This window comes from Danio aesculapii, chromosome 15 (assembly GCF_903798145.1).
Source record: "Danio aesculapii chromosome 15, fDanAes4.1, whole genome shotgun sequence".
In the NCBI taxonomy this organism is placed as follows: Eukaryota; Metazoa; Chordata; class Actinopteri; order Cypriniformes; family Danionidae; genus Danio; species Danio aesculapii.
This window is the reverse complement of record NC_079449.1, coordinates 47,039,521-47,064,200: the sequence shown is the minus strand read 5'-3', so window position 1 is coordinate 47,064,200 and position 24,680 is coordinate 47,039,521. Positions and strand designations below refer to the sequence as shown.

Genomic DNA, 24,680 nt, shown 5'->3' with positions numbered 1-24,680 from the left:
AATATGTACTGTTGGTGTGCCTCCAGGAACAGGGTTGGGAAACACTGGACTAGTGTATTCAGCATTGAACTCCACTGTGTTATAAGTGTGATTGTTTATGTGTTATTGCAGTAAGTTATCATTTAAATGATTACACTGCATTAGTTAATACAATTTAATGTTTTTATTATATAAATATGTTTAAATAAGGGGTGACGCAGTGGTGCAGTAGGTAGTGCTGATGCCTCACAGCAAGAAGGTCGCTGGTTCGAGCCTCGGCTGGGTCAGTTGGCGTTTCTGTGTGTAGTTTTGCATGTTCTCCCTGCGTTCACGTGGGTTTCCTCAGGGTGCTCTGGTTTCCCCCACAGTCCAAAGACATGTGGTATAGGTTAATTGGGTAGGCTAAATTGTCCAAAGTGTATGACTGTGTATGGATGTCTCCCAGAGATGGGTTGCAGCTGGAAGGACATCTGCTGTGTAAAACATATTCTGGATAAGTTGGTGGTTCATTCCGCTGTAGCGACCCCAGATTAATAAAGGGACTCAGCTGAAAAGAAAATGAATGAATAATTAAATTAGGAAATCATCCGTGGCAACTTTAATGTAAATACACTGTAGTTTGGTATATTTACCTTTGGCCCACGGCTCTCAATGATATTTAGTTTTTGACCCTTCGTGTGAAAAAGTTTGGGCACCCCTGCCATAGAGGGTGAACAGAGGAAAGAAACTCATCAATGTTTGGAACAAGTGTAGCGTGAGTAAATGATATTTCCTTTAAATAAGCATTAGGGTGAACAATTCAACAACTTGCCTACTTTGTCGCTCCCTACTGGCAAGAAATAAACAAATCACTAACGTTAAATGAATCATTGAAGTGATTTAAAAGATCCGAAACACTGAATCAAAACCCCACCAGAGCGTCCCTCCAAAAGAAGTAGCTGATACTACATTTAATCGGAGTCAAGTCGACCAGCCGTTGCCTAATAAAAAAAACATTCAATATTCACATTAAAAATGTGAATTTCAACACATTCCCTAAAATCTATACGCGCAAATCACATTTGAGCATTCACACACTATAAAAGCCTTCTGCGTTTGAATGTATTCTATAAATTTCCAAGGATGATTTGTCAGGCACGCGGAGGGCAGCTAAATCTCGCAGCCGTATATTTTGGGGTCCTTCAGCGTCAGACTGCTGCTTTCTCTGAACAGCATCTTCGGCAATGGCGGATTACGATAACTACGATGACCGGGATCGGGCGTACGGGAGCTTCGGTGGCGGAAGAGGGTAAGAAACTTCGCGTGCGGGGAGCGGATAGGCGTGCGTTTACGGCGGGAGTCAGCAGGGCTGTGCATGTGGGCGCCGGTTTGCAGGACATCCAGCGGCTGTAGGCCACGCAGCGGCGGCGCGCTCCCCGCAATGATGAATGAAGGCCGGGCACGAAACTCAGCCCACATGGGCTGCATGTCTTGCGGCCGGCTGATTATTTTATCCATCTTGTGTGTTGTTTTAAACATCCCTCTTCGATTATGCCTCTTAAGTGAGGTTATGATGTCATAATTGTTGTTTTATTTGGGCGACAGCGTGCTGGCGTGTTTAGCACGGTCTAAGTTAACTTACATTGGGCCTTCAATTGCGGTTTGACTCCCATTTATGCTTCTCTGCCGTTTTTAAACACTCCTACATATTAGTTTATGGGCCAATTATGCTAGTAGGACATATTGGCGCCTTTAGAGTTTTGTACGTGCACCGTGAAATGCTCTGGTGTGTGTGTGAGTGTGTGTGTCATGTAAATGAACATGTGCATCTGTATTCTGCTCGCGCGGTTAGCATCATGAGTCCACTTTTAACGAACGAGGGACATCGTGTCTGTTATTGTGGTGAAGTTGGTGTTATATTCACACATTCCTACTTTTCTCTTTAATAATATGATTTCAGAAAAGTGTTATTTGAAGATTCTAAGTAGCAAAATCATATTAGCAGCCAACGACTATCAAAGGACAACATGTTGTGGAGTCATTCGTACTGAAGTCATACGTGATTTCAGACCGAATAATCAAAGTACCATGATAAACATAGGGAGCATGTACAAGTTGTCACTGAACGAATGCGAATATAAGACCAACTTTATATTAATGCGTTTGTTTGACACATTTGTGGTTATTGTAGATGGTTTTACGTCCATACGTGCACACCTTTTCTCAGATAAGTGTGGCATTAATCGCTTCTTGAGCATTGAAACAGAAAGTAAGTCCACTTGATGTATGTAAACCTGTGTGGTTGTGCTGCATTATTGCTGAGGAACGTATTGTGTTTGTGAGTCTTAAAGGCGTAGTTCACCCTAAAACCAAAATTCTGCCGTCGTTTACTCACCTTCGACTTGACTGAGGTAAAGTTGGTTTTATATTCACACATTCAGACTTTGTCCTTTATTATAATTTCAGAAAAGTATTCTTTGCAGATTCTAAATAGTGAAATCATATTAGCAGCTGATGACTATTAAAGTACAACATCGCTTACAGTCTAATAAATAGTGCTAATGTTGTTTTGAAGTCATATTTGCATGTTATTTCGGACAGAATATTCAAAGTATCATGGTAAACAATATACGGAGAATGTCACAAGTTGTCACTGAATAAATGTGCGAATATCAAACCAACTTCACCTCAATTTTGACTTGATTGAGGTAAGGTTGGTTTCATACTTCAGTGAGGACTTGTCACTCGCTCCCTGTATTGTTTGCCATGCTGATTATTCGGTGTAAAATCGCATGAAAGTTACTTCAAAACAGCAATAGCGCTATTTAAATGACTGTGAACTGTACTTTGATAGTCATTGGCTCCTAAAACAATAGAAACAATATCAAGAAGAAAGTCTGAATGTGTGAATATAAAACCAACTGTACCTCAATCTTGACTTGCTCCAAACCAGTTTGATTCGGAATTTAAAATAAAGGGAGAGAAAAATAAATGCTATAAACCGTTGCAGAGTTCCAACATTCTTCAAAATATCTTTCAGGGTTCATACACATTTTACTACGAAATTTCCATGACTTTTGCATGATTTTTCCAAGACTTTTAAGTACATTTTCGTGACCTATAATGTTTCATGCTATGTCTAAATATGCATGATAAAAGAAAAACAATGCATGTTCAAATTTATTACAGCATATCATGTAAAATGCAGCAATCTATTTAGTTTCAGTTTATATTTATATCTATGTAAAATTGATTTAAATCAGGGGTGGGCAAACTCGTTCCTGGAGGGCCGTTGTCCTGCACAGTTTAGCTCCAGCACTAACTAAACACACCTGAAGACGCTAATCAGTGTCTTCAGGATCTCTAAAAATCTATAGATGATGCTTACACCGCACTAATAATGCAAGAGTATGTGATTGGCCAAGGACAGAAAAAGCTGTAAATAATAACCTATATTCAGGTATACTGATATCTGTTTTCCAAAACTTTGCCAGGCCTGGAAAATTCCATGTCAGATTTCCATGACTTTTCAGGTTTTCCATGAAATATAGTAAAGAAAAGGGTGAGTAAACTATCGTGAAGTAACTTTTTTTTTTTTTTGTCCAGACCTTCCCAAAACTTGCTAGTCATATGCAACGTTCTTATATTTACCAGGAAATTGTATGTTTATTGTGTTATTGAGGCATTCAGGACACATTTGGGATGCACATGAAATCCTATTTTTATGTATTGCATAATTATATGATGACTACTAATGTACTGATCACTTTTTCACAATAATGTTGATATCATTAACAGTAACATCATGTCGTGCTTGCTTTTAAATGGCAAGGAAACTTTTAAAATGTTTTATTAAATGGCTCTTACTGGAGCTAAATGGTTAAAAATTTTGGAAAATGGTGAATGCATGCTTTCATGATTTGTTTCAGTAGACTCCTGCACACAGTGAATGCTATAGTACATGATGTACAGTTTGCATAATATATTGTACATGCCTATATATTATGCAAATACAAACTTATTTTGTATGTGATTAGTCACTTTTATTGGTGAAACAGGACTCGAGTATTTTGCTTGATCTTTAGAAAGTGAGTAAATCAAGCGACCTTATCATTCATGGGTGTTTTTAAACTATGAATTGTCAGGTTGTCTGATCTCTTCAAGCTGAAATGGCCAAATGTTGTCTCTTTATTCGATCTTTTAGAAGTAAATGTTTCAGGATACCATGGTATTTCCTTCAGTTTTCACAGTGCTTAATGAGATCCTTAACTCAAAGCTGAAAATTGTCATTCACTCTCCCTTCACTTTCTCCAGAACTGTTTGACTTTAGTTGAACACGAATAAGATGTTTTGAATAAAGCTGTAAACCAGTATTCCACTGACAGAAGAAACTAACACATTTTGTTTTTGTTTAACTCTTCAAATGTAAATGAGCTGCTTTTCGCCCACCCCCCTTTTCAGAAACCCAAATGCTCAAATACACGCAAGGTTATATTAAACAAACACACAGAAGATCACGTAAACCCAGTGTGTATATCTGTGAAAATAAACAGCTGGGCTGTATTAGATCTGTTGGTATTAGATCTGTGTATTAAAAAGACAGCCGTGTGAATGCAGCAGTAGTCTCCATTATTAATATGAATCTAACTACAAAGAAGTCACCGTGGAACCACATTAATAGTTTAATATGCATACTTGAATGCAGGGATTTTTATTTATTTTTTCACTGATCTACATCCACTGGCCACTTTATCAGGTACACCTGTCCATCTGCTTAACACAAATTTATAATCAGCCAATTATATGGCAGCAACTCAGTGCATGTAGATCTGCTGCAGTTCGAATGGAGCATCAGAATGGGGAAGAAAGGTGATTTAAGAGACTTTGAACGTGGCATGGTTGTTGGTGCCAGACGGGCTGCTCTGAGTATTTCAGAAACTGCTGATCTACTGGGATTTTCACGCACAACCATCTCTAGGGTTTACGAAGAAGAGAAAATATTCAGTGAGTGGCAGTTCTGTGGGCTCAAATGCCTTGGTGATGCCAGAGGTCAGAGGAGAATGGCCAGACTGGTTCCAGCTGATAGAAAGGCAACAGTAACTCAAATAAGCACTCGTTACAACCGAGGTCTGCAGAAGAGCATCTCTGAACACACAACACGTCCAACCTTGAAGCGGATGGGCTACAGCAGCAGAAGACCACACCGGGAGCCGCTCTTGTCAGCTAAGAATAGGAAACTGAGGCTACAATTCACACAGGCTCACCAAAACTGGACAATAGAAGATTGGAGAAACGTTGCCTGGTCTGATGAGTCCTTATTTTTGCTGTGATATTCATATGGTACGGTCAGAATTTGGCATCAACAGCATGAAAGCATGGATCCATCCTGCATTGTATCAACCGTTCAGGCTGCTGGTGGTGGTGTAATGGTGTGGGGGATACTTTCTTGGCACACTTTGGGCCCATTAGTACCAATTGACCATCGTGTCACCGCCTCAGCCTACCTGAGTATTGTTGCTGACCATGTATATCCCTTTATGACCACAGTGTCTCCATCTTCTGATGGCTACTTCCAGCAGGATAACGTGTTGCGTCATAAAGCGCAAATCATCTCAGAGGTTTCTTGAACATGACGATGAGTTCACTGTACTGAAATAGCCTCCACAGTCCCCAGAGCTCAATCCAATAGAGCACCTTTAGGATGTCGTGAAAAAGGAGATTTGCATCATGGATGTGCAGCCGACAAATCTGCAGCAACTGCGTGATGCTATCATGTCAATATGGAGCAAAATCTCTGAGGAATATTTCCAGTACCTTGTTGAATCTCTGCCATGAAGGATTAAGGCAGTTCTGAAGGCAAAAGGGGGTCCAACCCTGGACTAGTAGAGTGTACCTAATAAAGTAACCAGTGGGTATGTTAAAAGAGCAAATCCACAGCAGCATTAGGCGGTGGTTGTGACATCTCAATACTGAGAAATCTGAAACTGCTTATTTCCTGACACTTCTGATTGAATTGAATTTTGAAAAAGTTAATTTTGACCATTGTGTTATGGTAATTTTGCACAATATTATATTTTTTCTAATTGTTTATTAAACTTTCACAATAATACAGCCTTAATGCACTTTCAAAAGACACACAAAGAAACAAATACAAAACAACAAGGAAAAAATTAGATAAAGCTCAGATTATAAATAAAACAGGACTACCCTAAATTAAACACATCAGAAAATGGAGTAAGAAACATACTTATTTTCCACAGTATTTTACAGTTACCATATTCCTGCCAATATGAAAGGGCAAAGACTAGGTTCCATTTGTGTAATTCATGGGCAAGATGTTCCAGGGGAAATAACTGTTTAATTAATTAATTAATAATAATATTTCCTTCTATATTTCTGGGGGCTCATAGCACTTTACACATATTTTAGTGGGGGGAATCTCCTCATCCACCACCAGTGTGCAGCATCTGCATGGATGACATAATGGCAGACATATTGCGCCAGACCACACACCAGCTGATTGGTGGAGAGGTGACAGAGCGATGTTTACTGTAAAGCCCTTGCTTTTTTTTGTTAACCTCCATAAAGCACGTTTAATAATCCTCAAACTATTAAAAATGTTTACAGCTTGATATTTTTCTGATCCCACAATTCTGTGGTTAGTAGTTTATGAAAATATAAACAGATATTTCAGTATAATGAGTGAACATATACTTTCTTTGTGACTTTTACTGCAAACGTCACATCCATAACGCTGATATTGTTCAGCAGCAGTAACTTCTCATTTGCTTTGCACAGCACAGGTCTGAAAACATAAGGTAGAGCGAGGATGTCATGTCACACTATAGCTCATCTCAGGGCCTCCGTCTGACACCAGAGGAATGTCTCTGGCAATATCACATCCCACCAGAAGCGCTCACTGATTCGCTTCGCATGGAACTGAATCTTCTGTTACAGGCAGAAAACAAAGTGGAGAGCCAACAATACAATTCAATATGGATTTCACAAAATATACTGCATCCCAAATGGCACACTATGCACTCATGCACTATGTACTTATGCACTTACACACTCAACAGCATAGTATAGTGTCGTCCCAAATGGAACACTGTTTTTTTTACTAAGCGGAAATTCAACCCATTTCCCTGATGTCGGTTATTAAATTAGTGATATAAATGACCAAACTCCAATAATACCTGCAATGAGTATAGCCACATTCACCATCGGGATGCGCTATAATCACTCTCATAGGAGAATTTTACTTGCACAATCCAAAATAAATAAATAAAGTGTGCCCGAACGCTCCGCCCCTTCCGCTACGTGAGCAAAGCTGCGACCATGGAGTACGTGAAGTGTCCATCGTTGCACACTTCATTTTACCAGTGTAGTAAGTGCATCATCCGGGTATTTAAAGTGCACTTATTCTTTTTAGAGTTTTCAGTGTGAACGCACTACTTACACTATTTATAATACAGAATGGCATAAGTATGCGATTTGGGACGCACCTATTGTCTTTTTATACAGTGTTACAAAACTAAAAACATTGCAAAACGGTTCAGCTCATGTGAATGTGTGTTTAAATGAGCTGGTTAAGTGAATAATTCAGTGACTCAAAGTGAATGGCTTTTAAATGAGCAGTTTTGGTTTTAATTTATTTAAACTGTCTCAATATTTAATTTTTTTTAAACAATTAGGTAATTTTAGATTTGTAATTGCTGTGTTAAAGCATTCATTCTACCTCCAAGCTGCTTAATAAATCAAATAGCTTCTCTGGATGCAGCTTCTCTGCTATTTGTGCAGAAATGGATTTTGTTGATCCAGTTTTCATTGGAAACACTGTATTAATATTGATCAACTGTTGTGGATGTGTGCATTGTCTTAAATCAAATTGCAAGGTAGAGTCAGTGAAAATCATTTTAGGTGCTCTAATCAGGGCTGCACAATTCTGGCTAAAATGTGAACCACGATTTTTATTTATTTATTTTGCTTAAGATCACGATTCTTTCTCACGACTCTTTAGATGTTAAATAAAGGTTAATATGAGTAGGCTATTATTATTGTTAATTCTCAAACATATCGTCACCTTGGAATTAAAAGGTCCTATCTGTATTCTGAATGATTTTGAGAAATTGAGCTTCAAAGTTTTTGCAATCCATAAAGCAAACAATATTTATGCAACATTTGTTTTTTTAAAAAAGTCTTAATGTAAACAAGTTGTCATTTAATAAGAATGTCAATAACTCAATTTTGTCAAAACTGTCAGATAGAACCTTATAATTCTAAAGTGACGATGTGGTAAAACAACAATAATAATATCAGGCCTGTGGGTAGCTCTATTGTTGCTTAAAATGCTCAATTTTGTGCAATCATTATGGTGGACTTGAACAGACTTTCAATATGTCCTGTTTGTTAATTCGCAGTAAAGTGATGACATCAGAATATAACTATTCATAATTATAAAGTTGAATTATGTTTAAGATATGTATTTGTCATTGACAGCATTATTAGACCATTTGTTTTCACTGGTAAAATCAGCCATTTGTCATTATCAGATTCCCTCTTGTGTTATATTCAACATTATATAAGCTAGAGTAGCTATACTGACACTGTAAAACATTTATTTTCATGCACAACACTGTGTGTTCGCTATGAAAGAAAAAACATCAAATTCTAGTAATCATAACCGTAAAGTGCGTTATGGTCATTTATGATGTGCGGCCAGTTTCACTTTCACTTCCTAGTGCGGTTCATGGCTGCCGTCACTGTGATAAAACCCACACACATGCAAATCATTCGTTCAGCTCGACTCTCAAACGATCGCTCTGTGCAACGAACTGAACGTTATTTACAGCTTTATTACTTCACAGCCTATGCAGGTTCTGTTCACTAAAGTAGCTGTCATTGGCGTGCTGCGTACACGCGTGTGCGTTGGTAGCTCGTGGTCAGCTCGCGTGTGATTTCGCGGCCGCAAATACATCATTACATGAAGACCGAAATGACATTTCTGGGTGAATTATACCTTATAAATGCAGTATGTGAGACTTTTAACGTCATTTGAAGGTGTTTGTTTCTGTGAAGACTTGTGCGACTGCCTTTAAGCTTCTCTCCTGACCTTAAAAATATAATTAGCTGAATCGTCGACTCGAGATCGTGATCTTTTTTTGATTAATCGTGCAGCCCTAGCGCTAATATTAATTCAGTCACTGACAGGTGCTTAAATGCATTCAAAAAGAATGCCACAACTTTTGGGTTGATACCACTCGAGTGTCTGGAGGGGGTCATCATGAACATCTAAGAACTCTACTGAAAAACTAAGTAACCTTACATTGAATAATTACCCAAGGTTTCACCATTGATTAAATACAGATTTTCGAAGTTGTGTTTTTGAATCACCTTGTATGTGCAGTATTTGATTTCCAATGGAATCACAGATTAGATCATGAATTGAACTGCAGCTAATCAAGTATTTGTTAATTTTATTGCAGACCCCGAGGTGGTGGTGGTCCGAGCGGACCCCGAAAGCAGAAGGAACTTCCCACAGAGCCTCCTTACACAGCGTATGTTGGCAACCTGCCCTTCAACACAGTGCAAGGAGACATAGATGCCATTTTCAGAGACCTCAGCGTCAGGAGCGTGCGACTAGTCCGAGACAAAGAGACAGACAAGTTCAAAGGTAGGCTTTCTAACATGCTGCATGTTTAAAACTCACCCGCTTATTGAGGTCAGACTTGAAAAGGATACATAATATATGCATATTGCATGTAGTTTGTCAAGTTCAGGCTTTGACGAAAAAAAGTGACATGAATAAATATGAACTGGGAAACAGCCTTTTTTAACAGCAAACGGTGCTCAAGGCATGGTTTTTAATAGCAGATGTCACTCAAGACTAGTTTTCAACAGCAGATGGCACTCTAGGCTAGTTTTTAACAGCGGATGGCAATCTAGGCTATTTTTTGACAGCAGATGGCGCTCTAGGCTAGTTTTTGACAGCAGATGGTGCTCTAGGCTAGTTTTTAACAGCGGATGGCGCTCTAGGCTAGTTTTTAACAGCGGATGGTGCTCTAGGCTAGTTTTTTAACAGCAGATGGTGCTCTAGGCTAGTTTTTAACAGCGGATGGTGCTCTAGGCTAGTTTTTTAACAACGGATGGCGCTCTAGGCTAGTTTTTAACAGCGGATGGTGCTCTAGGCTAGTTTTTTAACAGCAGATGGTGCTCTAGGCTAGTTTTTAACAGCGGATGGTGCTCTAGGCTAGTTTTTTAACAACGGATGGCGCTCTAGGCTAGTTTTTAACAGCGGATGGTGCTCTAGGCTAGTTTTTTAACAGCAGATGTCACTCAGGGCTAGTTTTCAACAGCAGATGGTGCTCTAGGCTAGTTTTCAACAGCAGATAGCGCTCTAGGCTAGTTTTTAACAGCGGGTGATGCTCTAGGCTAGTTTTTTAACAGCAGATGTCACTCAGGGCTAGTTTTCAACAGGAGATGGTGCTCTAGGCTAGTTTTTAACAGCGGGTGATGCTCTAGGGTAGTTTTTAACAATGGATGGTGCTCTAGGCTAGTTTATGACAGCAGATGGTTCTCTAGGCTAGTTTTTGACAGCGGGTAGTGCTCTAGGGTAGTTTTTTGACAGCAGATGGTGCTCTAGGCTAGTTTTTGGCAGCAGATGGCGCTCTAGGCTAGTTTTTGACAGCAGATGGCGCTCTAGGCTAGTTTTTGACAGCAGATGGCGCTCTAGGCTAGTTTTTGGCAGCAGATGGCGCTCTAGGCTAGTTTATTAACATCATGTGTGCAAAAAAAACCTGAACATTAGAGTCTTTAATCCACAGCATGGGCAAACATTAATTTGGTATAGAGATACTTTTATTGGAGAAACTTTTATGGAGTTATAGAATTTTTATTTTGCTTATTGTTTATACTTTGATCACCTAAAGATCTTTGTTTTTGTTCACTTCGGGGGGTTAAACCGTTTTTTATATATAGTTGTTTCTTTGCTTGTCCTAGGTTTCTGTTATGTGGAGTTCGACGACTTGGAATCTCTGAAAGAGGCTTTGACATACGACGGTGCTGTAAGTTAATTTCACTATTTACATTTTTGTTTTTCTTTTGGAGTCATTAGGGGTCAGCGAGGACATATTTAATTTCAATAAATACCTATGCTAAGATTTGCAGCTTGAGTAAATTGTTCTTTTGAATTTGTTCAAACCCTTCAGCATTGATAAAGGATTTTTCTTGATCATTTTAGATAATATTAGATAATTTCTTAAGCGTCGTGTGACACTGTAGCTGAATATTGATCTAAAAGTTAAGGTATAACATGAAATAGTCAAACATTTTTAAACTAGTTGGATTTTAAGGCAGATTTGTATTGTATTAGACAAATACAATCTTGAATTGCAAGATTTGGACATTTAATTGACCCACAGTGTTTTTTTGGCTTCTGACTCAAAGTGTTTGCATCATCACAGGGGCAGGTGTTGCTAGGTAACAGTTGCATGGGAAAGCAATGTAATGGCTGGATACAGCTGCTTGGGTGCTTCCATTTGATCTTTGCACTAGATATAGTAGAGATGTGGTTTTGTTTTTAGCATTCCAGCACTGAGTGTCCGCCTATTTATCATAGATGTAATGTAAGAGTCTTCTACTTTTGGCTAAATATGGGCAAAGATTAGATATACACTCACCTGGCCACTTTGTTACTGTCCAACTGCAATTGGTACTAATGGGTCCAAAGTGTGCCAAGAAAATACCCCCATACCCCCCCACCAGCCTAAACCAATGCTACAAGGCAGGATGGAGCCATGCTTTCATCTTGTTGATGCCAAATCATGACCCATTTAAATGTCGCAGCAGAAATCGAGACTCATCAGATCAGGCAACAAAAAAAGTATTTACCCCTGTGTTTGAATTATATTTTGCACAAAAACTGTTTAATAAAGGCTTTGACTCTCAATTAACCATTTATGGGAAGATACCGACTATATATATCGTATACCGTCATACCAGGATATGATTTTTTTTTTTGTCCATATCGCCCAGCCCTAACTCCACGTGACTTTTCTAGCATGTGTTCGTGTTCGGTGCATCTTGATTGTCATGTTCACGCAATCTGACATGCTTCAATCCTTTAGCATTGTTATAAATGATTAAGTCGCACAGCGTGAGCTGGGTTTTAGTGCACCGTTTGTTACGTTGAGTCTGTTCTGATGGAGATTTTCCTTCCACAGCTGTTAGGAGATCGATCTTTGAGGGTGGACATCGCAGAGGGACGAAGGCAAGAACGTGGCGGCGGAGGCTTCGGCTTCCGGAAAGACGACAGAGGTACTGGCTGCTTGATACTCCTCTTTCATCGTCTACTTCTGTTAGTGCCGTTTACTCGTGTCTTCCTGTTGATATGTGTACTTTCTACTGCATTGTCTTTCAATTCTCGGTAAACTGAGCAATGCTGGGGCTGGTGGGTCCAATTATTTGTACTGAAGAGACATAGCAGTGCCTTCTACTTATTTAAATGTGCGTTTAAAGACGTTTATTCAAATAACTCCTTGTGAAAGGCAGTTTTGTTTGGTTCATTTAAAATTAGTCATCGCTGGAACTAATGACTTGTGTTCAGTAGCCTGTCATATGGTCATTGAGTGACGGATTCAGTTGCACTGTTGTGCGTTTGTGTTTGGTGGTCCATAATATTTGCTTACAAATTAGACGAGCTGTTTTTGCATGAAGGCAGACCTCCGATATTAACAGTCAGCGTAAACCCTGTGTTGAGTAAATATATTTTTTTATGCGTTTAGTTTTGTGAGATCTCTTTTGAACGTCATTTGTAGTTTATATATCCACAGTCATTGTTCGTTTAGGAGTTAAAAGATTGTATGAAATACCTGAACAACGGTACCTATTAGGCCCTGTTTACACTGCCAGTTAAATGTGACCCAATTTTGATTATTTTGCTCATGTGTGACAGATCGAATCTGTTCTATGACCGTGTAAAGACGAAAAAAACGCATGCAGTCAGAGATTGGTTTCAGGCCTCCTTCATTTGTTAAAGTAAATCAGATATACGACAGTAGCTATGTTTCCATCCACATATTTTTATGCGTATTTTTCCTATGCGCATAAAAAAACGGTTGACGTAAACGCCAAGATGCGCAAAAATTGTGAAAATGCGCATAAAAAAACGTATGTGCATAACGGAGTAGGATAAACTTTTTATTCCATAAGAAAAGATGCGCATAAACTGCGATGGAAACACGTTTACCGAACAAATTTCAGCATGCGCATTAAAAAAGGTCATGTGATGTTGTTATAAGAGATCATGTGATGATGAAAAGTAGGTAAACATACAAATCAGCAGGCTGAGCACATTATAAAACATTCGAAATGTTGTTTTGGTCATTCTAAAACGCCTTACCGTTTCAGTATTAGTGTTATTATATTATTAATGTCCTCCAGAATCAAGAGCGTCTGTGCTCCGCGTCTGACACCTTCAAACACCACCGCATGTTCACTGCGTGTCAGGATTACCTTCTGAGGTGCAAGTCATTTATTAGATGAAGAAATGATTGACGCAGCTTCTACTGCATTAAATTCTGTTATTACTGTTGATATTTAGCGCCAGTTAATCAGGAAGTGACGATTTTGTTCTCTTTGACTCGTTGGATGGAAACGCTGCTTTATTCGCACGTCTTTAACGCGTTAATCCAGTTTTGCGCATAAAGTTCATTCACATTTTTGGATGGAAACATAGCTAGTGACTACGTTTACATGGACATCGGTAGTCGAATTATTTGCTTTAATCTATTTCAGAAAATAATAAGACTAAGGTGTTTACACGAGTTGCTTTTTGAGTGTTCCTTTCATGATTCCGTTTTACATGTTATAACACAATTCGATTAACGTCGTTGTTTCATCGCGCTATCCGCATTACTCCGGAGTTTCATGCAATTTCGGGGGTTTAATTTTTAATTTGTCGACTTTAACTGCAGTTTGGCACTTTCGCTTTCATTCACGAACATTTCATGCACGCCCTCCGTGACAAACGAGATATTGGATGCAGCTATGAACTGCTGGAAGAGTGTTGTTTTAATGGAAGTTCATACCGCGTGCTGAATGGAAGGGAAAAAAAACCTCCGCATTTCATGATGCAGGTGTCTGTGGTCTGCACTGCCTGGGTAGGTGCAAAGAGTGTCAAACAGGTGTGTGTGTGTGTGGACTATCCTGTCGCAAAATGCAGCGAAAACTCCTACATGACGGTAATAGTTCGATTAAGGTGTTTACATGCCTGTACTGCACTTCAATAATGCGACTGAAATTGGCATACTCCACATGTGTTAATTCGATTTCTCTTTATTACCGTATCAAATTAAACAGGCTTGTCATTTAGCTTCTAAACAGAGGAAATACAAAATCACTCAATAGTAAAACAGTTAAATCACTAAACCACCCAAGAATTGCATTGTCTTGTATTATTGAAACTTTTTATTATTTTTTTTTTTGTGAAAGATGCTAATGGTCTAATCTGATTCAATGATTTATGCTAAGCTAAGCTAAGAATGCTCCCGTCAGACCCAAAAATCAGCTGAAGGTATTAAACCATGGTAATTCGCAACCATTTAACTCTAGTTGACTTGTAAAATAAACCTTTTTCAAAAAAAATTATAAAAAATATATTGAATGTTTTTTAAAATTAAGCGATTTAATCATTATTACCTAGTAAAATTAAACTGGTTTATCATTTAGCTTCTGAACAGAGGAAATAAGAAATAGCTCGATAGCAAAACATTCAAATCACTAAATTACCCAAGAGTTCCATTGTCTAGTATTATTGAAACTCGTGTTTTATATTTTTGTGAAAGATGCTAATGGTCTAATCTGATTCAATGATTTATGCTAAGCTAAGCTAAACATGCTCCCGTCAGACCCAGAGATCAGCTGAATGGATTCAGAAATGGTAAAACTCAACTGTCTAACTCTAGGTGAGTTGTAAAAGTGAAGTGGTTTCATTAAATTTAAGCAGTTTATCATTATTAATCAATTTAAACCGGTTTATTATTTAGCTTCTGAACACAGGGAGTAATCACTCAACAATAAAACAATGCAATTCTTGGGTAATTTAATAATTTAATTGACATGTTGTTATTTAAACCATGTTTGGTGTTAATAGAACTTATGATCAGTTTAGTTAGTGCCTTGACCAAAATATTGGCCTCACCACCAACCCCAAGCAATGCTCAGTATTGATATGTGTGCTTTGGTGGCATTTTTGTCTTCTGTGCTTCTTCTGCATGACTGCATTGCTTATACAGCTCCAATACTCATTCGCTGCTCCTAAGCCAGGTTTCTCACAGTCATTGTTCATATTTCATCTTTTTGTTCTTCTGTTTTTCCTCACCCTTCAATAGAGAAACTCTTTGTAGCTCCTCTTCCTTCCCCCTCTAACACACGGAGTGCTTTCCTATAGGCTAAACTTCCCTCTTCGGCTGGTGTCTTCCTGTCAGCAGCGATCTCTGATTGGTTCAGTAGAAGCGTTGTCTGGGGTGGGCCTCTGTTTCACTCTGATCTCAGCTTCGAATTGTTGCCCCTATTAAACAGCCCGTGTCCCTTTCAGGCCGCGGTGGCTCCCGTGGGGCCCGAGGAGGGGGACGAGACTCCAGAGAAGACTTCGACCAGTCTGGAGGAGGTGCGGCGTGTGAAATGGGCAAGAACTCCAACCCTTGAGGGTTTCAGTTATTGATAATTGGCTCTACTTAATCATTTTGGCAAGAATTTGAGGATCACAGACAGAGTATTCCTTATTATGCAGAAATGATCAGTAAACATGTTTGGGATGAATATGAAACCCTTGAGCAGGAATAATTTTCATTTTTGGTAATTCTAATGTAACTACAGAAAAGTAAATGGGGGAAATTATCACACACACAAAAAAAGAGATGCTAATGGTCTAATCTGATTCAATGATTTATGCTAAGCTAAGCTAAAAGTACTTTTGCCAAACTGGGAGATCAGCTGAATGGATTAAACAATGGTAAAACTCAGCTGTTTAACTCTAGGGGCCTTGTCAAAGTGTTTCTTTATCAGTATTACTTAAATTAAACCAGTTTATCATTTAGCTTCTAAACAGAGGTAATATTAAATCACTCAAAAAGACTCTGGAGGAGGTGCGACGTGAATTGGGCAAGAACTCTAACCCTCAGGGTTTTTTAGTAATGGATGATTGGCTCTACATCAGTGCTTCTCAACCACGTTCCTGGAGGACCACCAACACTGCATATTCGGATATTCTTTTGTCTGTCACACCCATTACAGGTCTTTCAGTCTCTGCTAATGAGCTGTTGATCTGAATCAGGTGTGTTTGGTTAAGGAGACCGGAAAAATTGGCAGAGCTGGTGGTCTTCCAGGAATGTGGTTGAGAAACAATGATCTACATGATCATTTTGGCAAGAATTTGAGGATCAGACAGTTGCAAAGTGTTCCTCAATATTTAAATATGATCGGTAAACATGTTTGGCATGAATATGAAACCCTTGAGCATAGAAGCATGAAGAATTTTCATTTTTGGTTGTTTGTACACAATGTAACTACATATGATGGGCGAAATGATCAAAATAAGAGATGCTAATGGTCTAATCTGATTCAATGATTTATGCTAAGCTAAGCTAAAAGTGCTGTTGCCTGACCAGGAGATTCCCTAAAATGATTAAATAATGGTAAAACTCAACTGTTTAACTCAAGGTGACTTGTAAAATTAACCGTTTTTAATTGTGTTTATCGATATTACTCAAATTAAACCAGTTTATCATTTCTAAAGCATTCATTCAACTCAATGTTCACATTAACAAAAAAAATAAAAGATGTTTTATGTATTAGTAAATATTATTTATTAGCTCTGGGCTGACCTGAACCTACACTGAAGTTATGAGTTCTGCAGTGAAAGTGTGTTTGGACCCGCATCAATAGGCTTTATTTATTATTATTATTATTATACATAGTATATAGATTTAATATACTGACTGAATATACAGTATAAGATACTGATATTACTAGAATATCGCACTGCTATCAGCCAATCAGATTCGAGAAGCAGAAGCAACTGTTGTATAAAAAATATATATATTTTTTTTTTTCTTCCTAGTATTTTCATTCAGGTGCAAAAAACATGTTTATTGATCACTTTATCAAGGGGTTTAGTCAAACTTAACAAACCTCTATAAGAATAACCCAGATTTTTCCATAAATACATTTCTTAGGACTGAGCTACAGTATTTAAATGATGAGCTACTGTCTGTTTTGAAGTTAACTTTTTCCATATATTTTAAGTTAATTTTTGAGCATTGATCTCTCCGGGACTCCATCTCATTGCCATCAGTCATGTGTCAGCAGAGTCTCCTTGCTGGTGTGAAGTCAGAATTCCTCCCAAATTGAAGTTGTCTATAAATACTGATCTGGGATCAGGCTTACCTTTTAATTTAATTTCAAGCTTTAACCCTTCTATTGGGTATTACCTTTCCTGGATCAGTATTTTAGTACAGCTTAGCAGTGGAATGGGAGAGTAGGCTACACGTTACTCACACGCTTCCCTTTCTCCACAGGATTTAGAGATGATGACTTCATGGGTGGGAGGAGTCGAGGAGGCGGTCGCCCTGGCGACAGAAGGGGGGGTGCTGGAGGCGGAGGTGGCGGCGGCATGGGACGCTTCAGAGATGGACCTCCTCGTGGAGGCCAGACAGACTTCAGAGAACCATCTGACGGTGTCACATTAATTCATTCTCAAAGCAGATACATTTATATACAGTGGGGGAAATGAGTATTCAACACGTCACCATTTTTCTCAGAAAACATTTCTAAAAGTGTCATTGACTTCAAGTTTTCACCAGATGTTTTTAACAACCATATATATCCATATGTGCAAAGAAAGCAGATCTAAGCAGTTGGCAGATTAAGTTGTGTAATAGAATGAAATGACGCAGGGAAAAGTATTGAACACATGAAGAAAGGGACGTGTAGGGAGACATGGAAAGCCCAGACAGCAGCTGACATCTCTCAGTAGTTCTTTAGCAACTCTCTGCCCTTCATCAGTGTAAATGAATATCAGCTGCTTCAGTGCAACATCTACATTAGCAGGAGGATGAACATAAGACCAGAGTGGACATTTCAGTAAGACAATGATCCTAAACAAACACTCAAATGCTTTCAGAGAAAGAAAATCAAGCTGTAGAATGGCCCAGCCAATCACCTGACTCGAATCCAATAGAAAATAAAGATTTGATAGACGAGACCCACAGAACCATCAAGATTTTAAACTCTGTGGAAGTCTGCGAGAAACTCACACCTGAGCAATGCATGTGACTTTATTCTCCATATGAGAGGCATCTTTAAACTGTCGTCACCAAAAAAAGCTTTTTATATACGGAGTTCGTACGGGTGCTGGAAATCCTGGAAAATGCTTGATTTTCAATATAGTGTGTTCAATAAGTGCTTGGATTTGAAATTGCATTGCTTTCATAATAATTCATTATCTTACGGAGTAGTTTTTCTTTTAGCTTAAAATGCATTTTGCACATAACGAAACCATTTGACAGGTGGGACATATGCCATACAGTTAAAACAGTACCTTAGTCCTAACCTAAAGTAATATTGATGAAAGCTTACAGACTATGGTTTCCATATTTGGTGAGTGATTTTCGAAATCGTTGACATGGGAACAGTTCGTTAATTTGCAGCAGGAATATTCTCTGACTCATAAGGATTTAATTTGTGGCATGACTTTTGAATAGCGGTGGACATGAAAGTTTGGTACTACACCCAAACACAATCTGACTGTAAGCTCATTTTTTGAGAAATCAATTTTAGGTAGAAAAGGACCAAACTTAAAAAGATACTTCATCCAATAACTGAACTTTTTTTATTATTTATTTATTTATTTATTTATTTATTTATTTATTTATTTATTTATTTATTTATTTATTTATTTATTTATTTATTTTAATAACAGTTTTTGACTGAACTATTTCAATAAATCTATGCGCCAAAGTATTCAACAATTCAAGTTGAAATGTCATGTTGTGTTTTTTTAAAATAGCACAGTGGATTTAGATGTGAAAGCACATACAGCAAATTTAAATGTAATTTATCGTAGTGGTTAGGTGCTGAAAAAACAAAGATGCAACTTGAAAGTGCTTAAAGTTCTTTAATTTGAGCTTGAAAAATGTGTAAGAACCCTGTATATGAAGTATTAAATAAGTTTCAGTAGTTCAGCACTTTCTCAGTGTATCATTCCATTATTACACAACATTTTTTTCAGATTTTGGTTTTATTTTAGTTATTATAGTTTGTATTGTTTGGGTTTTTACCAAAATCTGGTTCAATTCCATGCCAACAGCTTCTTTAGAAATATAATATTCCCAAGAAAATAACACGATGTACAAATACTCTTTTCCTCCATTGTACGTGCTATAAAGTCAACATGAAATCAATATGGACTCAAATAAACTTTTATGGTTCCCTTCTGAGCACACTAATCTGCTACCTTAAGGGTGGAGCTGGACTCAGAATGTTGATTTATTGACTAATCATCACGTACCCATGCTGTTTTCTTCATGTTTCCTCCGAATCATGTTTTCCTGTACAGCTTTGAACATGACTGCTGGACTTTAAATGTGAATCAGTAACTTATTAATTGAAACATTGAATTTCTGACTAGGTCTGTCACAATAATCAACTTATTGCACAACAAGTGGACACAACGTTTATTTTGCTAGCACATCGTTGTTCTTAGGGTGAGCAAGTTAATTGGTTAATTTTGGTCTTCAATCAACGTCTGACCATTTTCTGCTTAGCCACTGTGCTCTTACAGCAGTTAATTCACTACAAGGGAATGATACAGCTCAGCGCCCTACTCAATATTTAGTTTCAGTTGGAAATGCATCAGTATACTGAAATAAAAGTCTGAATACATTGGAGAGTTGAATTGCAGAGCTGGTACAGATGTATCCGCACCTGTACTATCGCTCATGGAGAGATTTTAAAGTCACTGAGAGAGTCAGACACTGGATGAGAATCCACCACGTCTCACCATGTCTTTTTTATGACTTGCGCACATAGGTGGCGCCATTTGATATCTGTCAGCAGCAAATCGAGGACAATGTAAAGATGTGATGCAGTGACGTTTCTTGTGGAGAAGGCTGTTTGACAGATGTTTATGAAACTATTCTTCTCTTTTGGTTGTCATTGTTGTGTTTAGGGATACACGCGAACAGCATGACACATTTACGACCCTGCTTATAGCAACGTAGGGGTGTTGAGTGTTCGAAAACAGTATACCATCACTGCTTTTTTTTTTTTAACTGTGTGGGTGGATGATTTGTTTCACTCCATGGACAATAAGGATTTAATTAATGCTCCACTGTAATTGTTGTATCACAGACCTGCCATATATGTGCTACGTTTACTAGAAGTCATTATTATTTCAATAATTATGCCTTGAGCATCTGATTGTTTTCTCTGTGCTGATGTGCTTTCATTTTCAATGTCATTGTATTTAAATTACAACATCGGTGATGTTAAAGGAACTGTGCAAAATTGAAAAGCCTTAATAGGCTAAACCTTTCACCGGAAGTTTGTCATTGGCTGAAAACCCTATTTCAATTCAATTCACCTTTATTTGTATAGCGCTTTTACAATGTAGATTGTGTCAAAGCAGCTTCACATAGAAGGTCATAGTAAATAGGAACAGTGTAGTTCAGTTTGTAGTGTTTAAGTTCAGTTCAGTTTAGTTCAGTTCAGTGTGGTTTAATAATCACTACTGAGAGTCCAAACACTGAAGAGCAAATCCAGCGATGCGCAGCTCTACAGATCCTGAACCATGCAAGCTAGAGGTGACAGCAGAGAGGGAAAAAAACATCACTAATTGGCGAAAGTGAGAAAAAAAAACCTTGAGAGAAACCAGGCTCAGTTGGGCACGACCATTTTAATTTCTCCGCTGGCCAAACGTCTCGTGCAGAGCTGCAGTCTCAGTGGCGGAGGCTGGAAGCTGGCCTCAGTGAAGACTCGTCTGTCCCTGGAGCGTCACAGGAATCAGTCTCATGTTCTCCACTCCTCCATGTCCACCACAGTAGCTGCTCAGGATACGGCCTGGTCCAGGATTATGGAAACCTTGGGATCATCTCGTCGTTGGTCTTGGATCGAATCAGTGACTCTGCATAGTCTGAGGGCCTCGGGAAGAGTATCCCCAGGTGGAAATGGAGAATACAGAGAATAATTAGCGTAGCTGCTGTTCATAGTGTGTATAAACAAGATGCAGAACCTGTGTGGAAACCCGCTAAGTGATGCACTGAGTGTATGCTTTACTAAACAGATAGGTCTTTAATCTAGTTTTGAATAGGGAGAGTGTGTCTGAGCCTCGGACAGAAAGGCTAATCCAGAGTTTAGGAGCTATAAATGAGAAGGGTCGACCTCCTTTACTCGACTTTGCTATTCTAGGTACTACCAGAAGCCCTGAGTTTTGAGATCTTAAAGAGCGAATTGGTTTGTAGTGAGACAGAAGGTTGGTTAGATAAACAGGAGCTAGATTATTTAAAGCTTAGCTGTGCATATACTCCATTCCAAATTAATATCATTTCAGGTTGCCTGACTTGTTTCCTGAATATTCCTCATGGTTAAGTTGATTTCATGTTGACTTGAAGTTAAGTTTTTTTGTCTTTTGCATAAAAGGTACAATACTAACACATACTGTCTCAATTATGTTTTTTTGCAGAGGAAAGGGCGCAGAGACCAAGGCTACAGCTGAAGCCACGTACAGTGGCAGGTCCCCTTAACCAAGTGGCCAACCCCAACTCGGCCATCTTTGGGGGTGCCAAACCCAGGGAGGAGGTAATTACCAAAGACAAACACTAAGAGAGACTGAAGCCTCCCTCGGCGCTCCAAAAGGAAGAATGGGAGGGAGGGAGAGAGGAAGAAGAGGAGGGGTAAATGGGGGAGGGAAGGGCGAGGTACAGGGACAACAAACGACGACAACAAAGCGTATCATGCCAATGGGAATGCGATAAGACCTCTGCCATCATTCCTACCTGTTAGAGATGAACCGAGTCCACCCTTCTGAATTCAGATCGCGTGACTATATTTATTCAACAAATCAAAAGACCACGCCCACATTGACCGATCGTCATGACACCTGCGCACACCAACGAGCAGCTCGTGAATGCATGGCAAAACTGTTTAACAATGGTTTTATGTCCACCTTTGCTTCCCTGTAATTAGTGCCTGCTCTGTACTGTAGTTTTCAGTGGGGGAAAGTTCTTTCACGTTCTCGGTGAGATTCAAACGTTTTGGTTTTATTTTTTTGGGTTGTTTTTGAGCTGCTCCGTTAAATGCAATGGAAAGTGATTTTTAAATGTTTTTCTTTGGCTTGTTTTATAGACGTAGACTCACGAGTCGAGCCTTTTCATTGTGCGAAAAAACAACACCGATTTGATTTGTGTGCTTTTATTGCAGGGCAGCTAGTTAACACTTCAATGGTCGGCATTCGACTCACGTTAGCGTTTCGGAAAAGCAGTATTAGGTTAATCGGATAGAACCACCATTGTTTGTATTTTGTTCCTTGGATTTTTGCTGGCCTACTTTGGTGTGATTTCCAACAGCGACACGAGCTCCCTCACAGATTTTTATTATGTATTTATTTTTATTTCCCCCAATTCGAACACTTACGCGAACCTTCGAACGCACACTGGATTGTACTTGTGGTGCTTGTCCTCTCCCTAGTCCTTATTGTGTTTGTAAATTGGCGTGTTAAAGCACAACCTAGTCCAGTTGTACAGTCGGTGTGTTGGGAGCCGCGCATCTTCCGATGTTACTACGTAGCTAGATCGACGCAAGTTTGACCCACCTGTTTGTATTGAGTTGATTCTAATATTATGTGCAACTTTTCATCATCTCCTACTACTTCTGGACCCTGTGTAACCATTTTGCTCTTGTTTTATGTTTCCGTTCTCTTAAGAATTAATATCTGTGTCAGTGTGGCTGCATTATTCCGGAAGGCTATACTGGATCCTGGCTTTGATCACCATAAAATCTTTCAAAGACGTCTCCCAGCGACACGCAGGCAGAGGCACGAGGTGCTGGTCTCCTCTCGAATCCAAACGAGCCCTCTTCCGATTGGCTTTTAAAAAAAAAGCTTGTGGAGGTGGGGCTTCTAGAACGGGGGCGGGGCATAGTCTTAACTCCGCCTCTGCCTGTTTTTGCTGACTCCTCCCACACGCCTCAGAGAACCCTAACTTGGAGGACAACTCCATTTCCAGGTTGATACCATTGTGTTTAAGGACTTCAAGATCTCTTTCCCTTTCCAAAGTATCTTTGTGTTTCGAATTTGTAGACGCGAGGGCATAAAAGCCGGCGTGTCATTTTATATTTTGCTCTTTAAATTTCTTTACTGTATTTGAAAATTAAAAAAACGACAACACATTGAGCTTGATTCTTAATTAAACCATTTCAAAGTGAAGAGCTTTTTTTTATTTTTGACTTCTTGCATTGTCTTTATGAAAGATTTTTCCCAGCTTGACCAAATTTGGCTCATCCAGAGCTTTCAGGAACAATGTGCCACATCTATTTCACTCATTTAGAAGAGCACCGTTGCATGCATGATAGGTTTGGTTGGTGACACATGGGTCTACAGTCTACAGCAGCATCCACCTCTTGACGACAATGCATTTCTCTACAGGAACAGTAGAAGCTATGGTCCATAACATCATGTTTACTGCCTTTCCAAGCTTATTGAACAAAAATGAACTGCTCACACGTGTCCAGGCGCTGTAGTTTCATCTCTAGTGGATCGAGCGTAGAGCCCTCGTGGGGAATCCATCCCGCAAAACCCTTCTCTTCACGATTTACTGGATCTAAATGAGGAAGTTCGTTGTTATTTTTTGGTTTTCTTACTGTACTATAGAGGTCAGCTGTTTTTATTCTTTGGTTTTTCATTTTCCTACACTGTTTACGGCAATAAATTGTATCATCTGCAGTGTTTGAAATGAATGTGTTGACATGGGATGATTTTATTCTGTGTCCTGTGATGCTACATGGTGTTTAACTCATTTAAGTGAAAGAAATGTTTCATCCAAATTCCACCTGGCGGTTGGTTTATCGCCGCAGCTTCAAGCTTGGGGAGTTGTGTCATTAAACTCCACGAACAAGGTAACAGAACTTCTCAGTGCCAGACACGCGGTTTTGGTTGAGTCGACAACGGTCTATACACTGAAGCAAACACAGGAAGTCTTTCTCGATTTTGGAGACACGTGATGAGTGATTGTTTTGCATATGTGAAGAAGAATAAAAGATTTGAAGAGGAGAATCTGGGTTTGCGCTGTGAAATGATATTAAAACAGGGAAGATTTAGCGGGGGAAGCCAATCTTCTGATGTATTAACCCTTGTGCACTGTTCAACTGTGAAACCCAACAGTCAATTTTATCAAATGAAATGAGTGTAGTCAACTCAAAATGTACTGAAAGTTAATTCTACTCATTTGAAAAGAGTTTTGAACCCAGTGTTGAAGGTTATGAGTTAATTCAGTGTTTCCCAACCCTGTTCCTGAAGGCACACCAACAGTACACATTTTCAACCTCTCCCTAATCAAACACACCTGAATCAACTCATCAGAACATTAGAAGAGACTCCAAAACCTGAAGTTAATGGGTCAGATAACGGAGACATCCAAAATATGGACTGTTGGTGTGCCTCCAGGAACAGG

General features: G+C 39.0%; 1 protein-coding gene across 2 annotated transcripts; it reads left to right on the top strand.

The window, feature by feature from the left end:
• Positions 1-1,157: 1,157 nt before the first annotated feature.
• On the top strand, positions 1,158-23,437 carry eif4h (eukaryotic translation initiation factor 4h). 2 transcript variants are annotated; one of them, XM_056473448.1, is made up of 8 exons: positions 1,158-1,267; positions 9,444-9,631; positions 10,957-11,021; positions 12,180-12,273; positions 15,554-15,643; positions 17,535-17,693; positions 21,698-21,813; positions 22,937-23,437. In XM_056473448.1, the coding sequence occupies exons 1-8, from the start codon at positions 1,203-1,205 to the stop codon at positions 22,940-22,942; spliced, it is 783 nt and encodes a 260-aa protein (XP_056329423.1). In that variant the 5' UTR covers positions 1,158-1,202; the 3' UTR covers positions 22,943-23,437. The 2 variants fall into 2 exon arrangements, with proteins under 2 accessions (XP_056329423.1, XP_056329424.1); XM_056473449.1 differs by lacking the exon at positions 22,937-23,437 and having other exon boundaries at positions 15,554-15,625; positions 21,698-21,852.
• The last annotated feature ends 1,243 nt before the right edge of the window (positions 23,438-24,680 follow it).

Excerpts from the sequence above, each read along its gene's own strand:
- eif4h (XM_056473448.1), top strand. The coding sequence starts at position 1,203 with ATGGCGGATTACGATAACTACGATGACCGGGATCGGGCGTACGGGAGC. Across the intron at positions 9,632-10,956 it reads AGAGACAGACAAGTTCAAAG|GTTTCTGTTATGTGGAGTTC; the intron begins GTAGGCTTTCTA and ends TGCTTGTCCTAG. Across the intron at positions 15,644-17,534 it reads AGGTGCGGCGTGTGAAATGG|GATTTAGAGATGATGACTTC; the intron begins GCAAGAACTCCA and ends CTTTCTCCACAG.